This window comes from Dendrobium catenatum, unplaced genomic scaffold (assembly GCF_001605985.2).
Source record: "Dendrobium catenatum unplaced genomic scaffold, ASM160598v2 fragScaff_scaffold_542, whole genome shotgun sequence".
Lineage (NCBI taxonomy): Eukaryota > Viridiplantae > Streptophyta > Magnoliopsida > Asparagales > Orchidaceae > Dendrobium > Dendrobium catenatum.
The window spans coordinates 3,227,072-3,237,829 of NW_021319004.1; the positions used below are offsets into that span (position 1 = coordinate 3,227,072).

The 10,758-nt window shown below is 33.2% G+C and overlaps 1 protein-coding gene across 2 annotated transcripts; it reads left to right on the forward strand.

The window, feature by feature from the left end:
• The first annotated feature begins 353 nt into the window (after positions 1-353).
• LOC110108238 (protein WVD2-like 5) lies at positions 354-10,153 on the forward strand. Of its 2 annotated transcripts, none has more exons than XM_020838806.2 (9): positions 354-627; positions 1,014-1,317; positions 1,396-1,642; positions 1,721-1,779; positions 1,872-1,918; positions 2,374-2,458; positions 2,549-2,620; positions 2,704-2,811; positions 9,497-10,153. In XM_020838806.2, exons 2-9 carry the CDS (start codon positions 1,051-1,053, stop codon positions 9,911-9,913), a joined length of 1,302 nt encoding a protein of 433 aa, XP_020694465.1. In that variant the 5' UTR covers positions 354-627; positions 1,014-1,050; the 3' UTR covers positions 9,914-10,153. The 2 variants fall into 2 exon arrangements, with proteins under 2 accessions (XP_020694465.1, XP_020694459.1); XM_020838800.2 differs by having other exon boundaries at positions 355-627; positions 2,701-2,811.
• The last annotated feature ends 605 nt before the right edge of the window (positions 10,154-10,758 follow it).

Sequence of the window (10,758 nt, forward strand, 5' to 3'; positions counted from 1 at the left end):
TTTTAATAAATAAATAGTTGTGTCATTATTATAATTTTTAAATATAATAAATATTTATTAAGTCATCCGGTTCGACCCCGGTCGAATCATCAAACCACTAATCCCTCATTCTTTCGGTTCATTGACCAGTCCGATTTTAAAAGCCTTCGACTATTTTTTATGTTCGGAATCGGCACAGAATAATTTATCCTGAATTGGAGAACTGCAATTACAATTATTTTTCTTGGAATTAAATGAAGCATAATTATGGGTACAAACATATGCAAATCGGCAAAAGGGATATATTTGCTATTACAGGTAATGGCAGTTTCGTAAATTGCATCAGTCCCACCGGCTTATCTTCTGTTTGAAAAAAAAAATCGACTCGCACAGCACTGTTCCAGTATCCGCTTCTGAAAAGGCTGAAGTGAGAGCAGTGAGGAGTGGACTTCGCCGGCGGGAAACGAGGTTTCCGGCGTGGTAGGTCCGCGTTAAAGGCTTGATCTCGTAATCTTAGTATCTTGATCCCTGAGTAAAGAAATTCGTTTGCTTAGAAAGGGTTTCGATCATGGAAGGTTTTTCTTGGCATTTGAATCGATCGGAGCATCTGGTTGCGGGGCACTAGCTCTTTAATCTTACGCTGCGGCGGTATGATTGTGTTAACTCATCCTCGTTTTTCATTTCTGTAGATTCTACGTTTGTCGATCTTTTCTAAAGTCGCCGGGTTTTCGCCATGGGCGTTTCGCTTTTGTATGAGATGTTTTTATTGGCTCCGGATCTCCATATTTAAATAGAAATCTATTAAGATCTTTGTGAATAGTGTAGCCCTTTATCTTAGATCTAGTTTGACAGGCTTTTTAGATTCTCTATCACTTTGCTGATGTGTTGATTGTGCGGTTCTTGCAAGTTGCGTTCTGTAGCGGAGTCTGGAAAGAGTTAATAGAACAACGACAAATTGGTTGTTTTACCTATGTTTGTCTATGGATTTTATATTTCACGGTGTTTACCTGACGAACAATTTTGATTCGTTGCAGAAGCTAATTTGTTGCTGCTTCTGAGTTACATTGTATAATGGATGCCGCCGACGGAGTTGAAATGGAGCTCTCCAACGGGGATTTTGAGAAAGCTCCGATTGCTATTATGGTCGGATCCTATGGAAATAAAGATAATAAAATCACCAAAAATGGCACAGATGAGTTGGAAGAGAATGGGGCTGACGCCAAACAACCAAACGAAACTTTGGAAGTTCAATTACAAGCTAGAGGCGCTAATGGTTCTGAATTGGTGGTTGAAGTCTCTTCTGCTATGTCTGAAAATAAAGTTTCAATTCTTTCAACGGTACGCCGTTGGAACCTTTTCCGATATCCATTATAGGAACTCTTAAGCTGTCTATGAAATGAACTCTTTGGTTTGCAGAAAGCTGGAACTGATCAAGATGATAATTTGGAAAAAAGGAAGGCCCAAAAACTTAGCAAGGATGGAGCAGGTAGGAATGATGCGGCAGTTAATTACAAGAACCCAAAGGCCGGCCTTTCACAGAGCCTTTCTTTTCCGGCTAAGAGCTTTTCTGCATTTGACCCAAGGAAGAGTACAACAGCTGTGAAGCAGACAAATGTAGATCTGAATAATCTCAGTGCAAATAATTCAGAAATTGCTTCTAGTGGTCTGTTCGATTAATCTTAAATAATTCCTCACTGTGCATTTATCTTATTCTGAACTTTATTATGTTGACTAATTACAGGTGGACCAACTGCTAGTAAGTTGAGTTTTAAATCTGCAGGAAGTGCGCAACAATCATTGGTATTTCTCTCAAAAGGATGATGACAAACTTCTCTTTTTTCCTAACATATTTCCTGGTATTGATGCTGTCCAAATTGTGTGTTTGTCTTCAGCCTGTTGATGCTGGTTCAGTGGATGACTATACTTCTTCTGCAGCCCAGTAAGTTTTTAGTTCTATTTCTGATCTCCTTTTTACTTTTTTTTTCTTTTAGTTCATGAGCAGAAATTATTAAATTTTCTGGATGTTTATCCTTCCATTTTGAAAATGCTTAATTCCACTTGGTTTATGCTCTCATTGAACATATCCATGCATGAGAAAAGTAATCTATTTAAGCATTTTCTTCCCCAATTTTCAAATTTGCATCAAGCTTGAATTTTAACAAATAAAAAAATTTGTAGTTAAGTTTAGGGGCAGTTAATTGTTATAATTGATCGAATTAGCCCGCAATTTGATAAAATCTATGCTACCTACTTGTTTGCCCATAACTATTATGTCCGTTTTCTTCATTATGTTTGCAACTATTAACACCTCATAGCAGGTCATATGGTGGCTCATGAAAGCCTTTGTCAAGTGTAGTTCAACTTGGTTATGTTTTTATCGCATTTTCAATACAGTCATACTTCTCACACGGAAGTTCAGCGAAGGAGTGCTTCAGGATTTTCTTTCAGGTTGGATGAGCGTGCAGAGAAAAGGAAGGAGGTTTGCCAGTTTAAATGACTTTGGATGATCCTTTTTATTTTATGTTATTTTATGTACAGGTATTAATGCCTAATGGTGTTAGTTCCTCAGTTTTTCATGAAGCTGGAAGAGAAGACCCATGCAAAAGAATTGGAAAAGAACAACATGCAGGCAAAGTCTATGGTAAGGTGCTATATGTATGAATGTTTTTCTCCTACTGCAATCCTTTATTGGAAATTTTAGGTTCTGAAAAATAATTATAGGAGACCCAAGAGGCCGAAATCAGGCAGTTGAGGAAAAGTTTGACCTTTAAGGCTACACCGATGCCGAGTTTTTATCAAGAACCTATTCCTCCAAAAGTTGAATTGAAGAAGGTAATTTTCTCTCTTGCTAAGGGCTTGTTCATCTTTGCGAAGGAGCATTCTGTCACAAATTCTTATACACCATCTTGTAACAAAGGAATGCAGAGGAAAATCAAATAGTGTTTTTGATTTGTAGTTATTTTAAGAAGAAATTTATGTTCACGTTGTTTAGTCAATAATTATCACTTTTGGAAAGTATTTACATATTGAGTTTCAACTGTTTAGTTTGTTTTTGTAGGGTTTGCATGCTTTTTTAAAAGTTTATATGCAGAATTTTCATCCAAAAAAGGCTTTACGCTATTATATTTTATGCCTCTAGAAATTTTCTCGTAGAATTACGTGATATTCAATGATGAGAGGTTTCTTCCTCATGGAACTTGTATCAAGGTTTTACATGGAATTTTATATTGCAAGGGCTTCTGCTTCCCTTAAGGTAGTGATTAATATGTTTTAATGGTATCATTTATCATGGCATCTTACATATGAAACCGTCTGAAGAAGAAGACTAAAGCACTCTTGAGTTCCTATTGATGGCTCAATCAATTTGTTTTGTTCAACCACAATAATTTGATGTAACGAACAGAAATATCCACACATACAAAAACCAAAAGAAAAATTAAGGAACGGAAAAGATGGAATGGAAACTAAGACATCACAGTTCCTATCATTGCCTCCTCCACTTTCTACCCCATTGTCGTTCAATGCAAATTATTATTCAGCATTTTGCATTTGTGATTCCAAGGCAATGGGGGTGACCTTAGTTGGATGGCACTCTCAAGTACTGTTGAGATGGATAAAAATCATGTAATATAATGTTATGGAACTTGGCAATGATGTTAGATGCATGATGACTGTGTAAATTTGGCTTGAAGGGATGAGGACATATGGTCGCGAAGACTGGTGGTGGCGGTGGATTTCGATGAAAGGTTTTAGACCAAGTGTACTCTACTCTTTTGCCAACATATAGTTTAATACTAGTAATAACCTATAACTAAGATGATATGATAATGAAAAGTAAAGGAAAAGAAACCACACAAATATTACATGCATGTATGGATAGACAACCATTTTCAAGAAAATCAACCCAAATGGCTTAAAATTAGTTGTAATAAATCATACATTTTTATGGTAGATTAGATATATAGAGTTTTAAACTTCATGTTTTTTATTAAATAATTTTCTGTTAACAAATGCGTTTAAATGTTGACACAATTTCTTTTTTTTTTCAACTTTTCTTTAATGAATTTGCGAGTCAAGAACCAAGAATTAAAAATAAAATTGCCTTTAAAAAAAAAAAATTTAATTTCAATTTGATTTATGAAAATAACTTCATTCAGAAGCTTTCTCAATTATTTAATTAACTACAATAACCATGATTTGTTTTTTTTCACATTTATGGATAGGTTTAATTTCAATTAGAAATATAGATTCATATGCTAGTAGATTTAGTTTAAATTAGAAGTTGTGATACACAATCTAAGCTAGATTTTGATTTTAATTGCAATTTAGGTTCAGATATGATCATTGGTTCAATTTTAAATTGAAATTCAATTTGTTATTTAGTCTTAAATTCAAAATTCAGTTCACATTCAAATTTTATTTTAGGCTCAACTCTGAATCTTGCTCAAGAAGAAGTTCATTTTCGTTAATAGGTTCTGAAGTAGGATTGTATCAAATTCAACAACATCAAAGAAATCCATTAGTAATTGTAATATTCATCTAATTCTTCTTTTAAAGGGTATTCATGAATTATAGTTTCTTCAATAAAATCATATTTAATTATGAATGATTCTTGTGTCAATGTATGCTTGCCTAAATTAACAGAAGATGCTATATTTTTCTTTAGGGAATTATAAATCTATCTAATTGCCCTAGCACACAGGTTATAGTCTATCTTAATAATCAGTGATCTAGTTGGTGAATTATAGTTTAATTCTTTCCTAATTTATCACCCAAAACCTTTAAAGAAATAGATATTGACAATAAAGTAATCTAAAAAAATGACGTTTAGTTATGCCACTCATAATTTTATTTTAATATTCAGAAACACCATGGATGTTTAAATTTTTGATGCCATTGATCCTTGTATTTATGAATGACATATATTGCTTTTTAATTTTATGTTTTAGATCATCTTATGTAGGTTTTGTTTCACTTGCAACTCTTTGACAAAACGACTGTGTATGTCTTATTAGTTTATTTAGGCAAATTTAACTCTTTTTGAATCAATGAAATGATATCGTTCAAAGAAATATTTTAAATTGTCAATTTAGTTTGAAAACTCTCTAATGTAAAACTCCAATCAAAATTAGGAAAATAATTTTTATCATAATACTAATGTTCTCATGTAGAATTATATCTACTTGATTTTCTTTATGTTGCATCTTTTGTTGTTTTATTAATTGATCCAATTATTATCGCCACTTCTAGTTGACATGACGATACAATCATATACTCTATTATCAAATTTGCTGAAGAACGTATCAGGTTCTAGGTTCACTTAGGTAAACCTAGGATGGAATGCATAAAAGCATGTACAAAGAACAAAATTTGCAGTTTGATAACTTTAGTTTTCGGCTACTTTTATTCTTTTTTTATATGAAATTGGAAAATACATAAAACTTTCACTTAACAATAATTTAAAGTTTGCTAAAATCTAAAAGTAGCAAGAAAGTCTGTGATCAAATGAAAGCCATGAAACGAATGAAATTCATACCACAATGAGAGCATCTAGATAGTATCAAACGTGACCACATCTCGATCACACACATATCAATAACTAAAAAATAGGAAAGAGAGCTAAAAGAAAGAAATCAATATAGTGTTAATCCAGGTCTCTCCTTGATATAAGGAGAATACTTTCATCAAAAGTAGTTATGAGGACTTACTCTGTAATCAAATAATGTACATGAAACCACACAAGTTTGAGAGGAAGCCAAAATTATATTGAACCAAATGAATTTTTACATATTGTAGGAGTCTTATTTATAGCTTAAAAACCCTACATTTAATTCTCTTTGAATCATAGAATTTGACCTAAGATTAGTAGTTTCAATTTCAGGCATCATAAATTCCATCTAAAACAAGCTTTCGTATTCATCTAATCAATGAGTATTAGATTGTTACTTCAGTACAGAGATGCATGCAATCAGGGATTTGCCAAATCATAACTATAATAAATGTTAATAATATAAGGAAACTAGGCAACCCCATACGAGTAAATAAAGTATCTTGGCCATACATAGAAAACACTGACATCATAGTTTGGATATTGGTTGCTAGCAAATAAGGAATCAACAGTTGAATACAAGCTACAATGCCAATAACGGACAGACTCTAACGTATATGTGCTGTAAAAGGGAATTGGAAACGAATATCCTAGGGAATTAGATGAGGATAGAGTCAAAATAGCTTCCAGTAGCAAACTAAACTCATCAAGATAATCAAATTATTAGAGAGCATATCCCATTTTTATAGGCACTGTTACAGCGGGCATGTTTATAGTGAAGTGAACTAAAAATAAAAAATAAAAACAACTTGAGCAACTTGCACACAATTTGCATATCCGATAAATGCGGTTTCTCCTATATGCGTTAATAAAAATCGTGATAAAAGATGAAATCCTACACAATTAACATATATAATTTAGAAGTTAAGATGGATGAAAACAATACATATTTTTTGGCATGCAAGGCAAACGATTTCAATTTTGGTCTAGTGTTCAAAGTTTGAGTGGTCTTGATGATTTTGGTTTTAATATTTTATTATTATTATTCATTAGATAGATGGATGAGTATAATATTTTAACTTTATAAATCAATTTATAATTAATAATTGCATTCTGAAATAATATTACCTCTTATTTGTTTTTGTTATATGTATTTATAGCCTTTATATATTATAAAATGTTGCTTCTCTTCGTGGTGGCTATCTTTTCATTAATCTCTAGTGACTTAGATTGAAATTTAAGGTATAGGGACTCAATGAAAACTTAAAAACATGTTTGGAACCTAAAAAAAAACCTAAAATGTCTTTTCAAAAATTTGAAGTAAAAAAATTTATTTTTAACCAATCAGAATGAAACTAACATTAGGTGTGAATGATTTAAGTTTGTTCACAAGAGTTGGAGAGATCATGCGTCAAGATTTTGAGAGTATGAGTTGGGAAGTTTCACATATGGATTACTTTACAAGGCGGCAAAGAGAAAGCCATAATGCGAAGAGAGGCATATTGTTTAAAGTGGTTCAGTTGAATGATCTACGTCGACTGTGGAGTTGCCCGAGGGGAGATTTTTACTATCCGAGAGTAGTAGAGTACAAACATGCTAAAATGTTGCATGATATTCTTCCAAGAGAAATAAGGTGGAGGGAGATTATGTTAGTGAGATAGTTATAGATTAAGAGACAAGTAACAGAGAAGATTCTTGGTCCAAGTTGAAAGAAGAATGCAGAAGAGTCCTCTCAATGAGCTTATGTCTTGATATTTTTAGAGTTGATCCTACTCAGAGCACGAGCCAAGTCATAAGGACGGTTGAGCAAAGGGATAGGAGGAATACGCTGAAGGGATGGCATTCTATATTGAATTAAATGGGCAAACTAATCAAAGTGCTTAGGTGAAAGCTAAAATTCTTGTCATGTTCATAAAAAATGGTGCAATAACTGGACATGTACTGAAATCTTTGAAATGCCTTGATAAAATCTATAGGAAACTCATAGGAATAATAATGACAATTAATGTTATTGGAGTTCCGCTGTTGAGTGGAAGGTTAAGAGAAATTAAGAATTGTCAAGATTATATGTGAACTGCTGAGATGATCCCTCTTCAAAGAGGTCATTCCTAGAGGAATTCTCGGATGTCTCATTCATTGAAATGAGATGTTTCTATTTAAAGCTAATCTTCCCATAATGGAGGAGATTGATTCTGAGTTTTCAATAGATTTTCAAGGCTATAGAAGAAGTTAAACTTCATGAGATAATGTTTATCGTAGATGTAGGCACTCCAACATGCGTTTATCTGGTGGATAAATCCTTTATATTGGGATGAGGGGAGATTTTGTGACTTTGCTTCTATGTCAGGTAAGATAGATCTAGCAAGAACCCAGATAAAATAATACAGCTCAAAGAATAATTTAAGAATTGCTTCAAATTAGCTATGCTCAAAATCAAATTTATTTTTCCGCTCATCTTATTCAATGATTCTTTAATACCTTCCACTTATCCTAATAAATATTTGAACGGATTATCAATCTATTTATCTTTACTAGTTAATAAATCACTTCTGAGTTTCTGGATTTTTGAGAGTGATTTGGTAGTTGAACAATCAACCTTTTCGAGGGCAACATGATGAATATTAAGAATGAATTACAAATTCCCAAAACCTCTATAGATGGTGCTGTGAGGTTATTAAGGAACAAATTCTGAAGGGTTTGATGTCATATGTTTTATGATTGATTTTTCTTTTCAAAACAACAAGGGTATATTAGGGCCTGTTTGTAATCACTTTTATTTTTTATTATTTATTTTTGTTTTCTAAAAATAAGATTGTTTATTGTATGTCTAATTATTTTTTAAAACAAATTAAGCTATTTTTAAAAACACTCAATTAAAAACAACTATCACTATCGGTCACCGCTATCGTTACTTCTAACGACTATCACCGCTATCACCACCTCATTGATTATTGTTGTTGCTCATCGGCGATAGTTGCACCATTGCATAAATCAATTAATTGGACAACAAGAGCAACAACAACAACATCATGTCTTTATCCCACTACATGGGGTTGGCCATATGAATCCTTTTTCTCCATTGTCTCTGGTTAAGAGTCAAATTCTCATTTAAATCTAATAAAAAAATATCATTTATAATATTTTATAACCAAGTCTTTTTAGGTACTTTTACCTTTTTTTAATATTAAGCCAAATTTAATACATCTATTCTCTTATCCAAGTCATCGGAAGGCCGCCGTTTTATGTGACCAAACCATCTAAGGCGACACTCTCTAATCTTATCTTCCATTGAAGCTACTCCAACCTATTCACGTATATGCTCGTTTTGTATCCTATCTCTAAAAGTGAAGCCACTCATCCACCTGAGCATCCTCATATATGCAACACTTAACTTAATATTATGCTTCCCTTTTAATGGCCAAAATCAACTAATTTGACAATCAATAAAAATAAAAATAAAATTTTTAAAATACCCCAAATAGCCTCTTGGCTAATGACTCGTCTGTTTTCCATTCTTTTTGAATGAATTCAGCATTTTTCTCCAAATGAAGTAGTAAGAAAAGAGGACCCCAATTATTCATTTGGCATCTTAAGACACTAGCATGTCAACTTTGAAATGTTTATGTTCATTTTTTTCCATTATGATGATAATTTCCTGTTTATCCTCCTAGAAAATTATCACAATTATATTTGTGTATATGCTCTCCTTTCTGCTGCTTGTATCTTTTGCTTAGCTAACCTTGATAATGCTAAACTTGAGAATCCTTCTTATTTTCCGCATCAATGCATCATATAATCATCACTTTGAGTGCTTCCTTTTCATAATTCTTTATCTCGTTAAGCTTATCAGTTGAGTTCTTTTTTTCACAATTTTCTCCTTGTCGTATCTGCCGATCTATTTTTCTCGATTTAATCTCCTCTTCCCCATGATTTTATGGTCCTCTTTTGTTCACTTCTGTTCTTTAACAGATCCCTCCAACAAGAGCCCGATCCCCGAAGCTTGGAAGACACAAGTCCTCCACCGCAGCTAACAACTCACAAGTTGATCACTCAATTCAAAGTTCAGAGACCCAGCCCAGCTTAGTCAAGCAAAACGGGGAAGCTGAAACTGATACCGCACTTTCCAAAATAAGTACTTCCCACAAATCACATTCAAAACTACCATCCATAAAATCTGCACTGACTAAACCTGAAGCAAAACTTGCCGGTTCAAAGACCAGAGCTTCAAACCTGAAGCAAAGGATTGATAAAGCAAAGGTGAAAGAAAATGAACAGAGTGGTGATTCTTCCCAAGACGTTTCAGAAAGCCTATCTGAGGTTCTCACTGCATCAGAACCTCTGGCTACTAATCCTGGTGAAGTTCCTATCGAAGCTTTACAAATTTGAATCGAGAGTCATTTTTCTTAGTACTAGTTTGTGCAGATTTGTGAATAGCTGCAATATATTATATTACCAATTAAGAATTGTATAATTGCTTGTATTGCCACATGGATTTCATTGTCCTTTCTACTGGTAGAGAGTCATCGTCTTCCTGTTTTTTTCTGGACGTGTTGAGTATCCATGTATTGTATATTATTTGATTTGTCTGTTATATATACTTCTGTGCTGACTGCCTATTTTTGTTGCTCGGTAATTCTTGCCTTGGTTTGCCCTCTCTATTTTTGTTGGTTTCATTGATAGAATAAGCTGATGGTTTAGGATTGGACGTGTGGTTTGGTGGCATCTGTGGCTCAGGACTTCAGGTTGAGGATTTTACCAAATTTTATTTGTCATTTATGCTTCGTCTGGTACGACTTTTTTACTGCTTCTTTAGACAGTATTCTGGTACTAAAAATTTAATTTTTGTACTAAAACACTGTTTTAAAAAGCAGTAAGAAAGTCGTCCCAGACGAAGCCTTAGTCAGGTGAGAAATCATTATCATTATTAGTATCTTTATCCGAAGTATTGTCTGTTGATTTCATGAATCTCATCATCTTCTTTCTAGTTGGAGATTTAGGTTTTGTTTGGACGGATTTATTACTGCTTCTTAAATCAGTTTTTTAATTAAAAATTTTAAATTTTTTATATTTAAGGCTGCTTTAAGAAGCAATAAAAAAGCTTGTCCCAAACACATGTTAATATAGCTTTCCACTGCATCTGCTGGCTTCTGTTTATTTGAATAATAAGAAGAGCAGTTTTGAAGTGTTTGGTGTGACAGCTTTGTAATGCCTCTTCAAAATTTATATTTGTT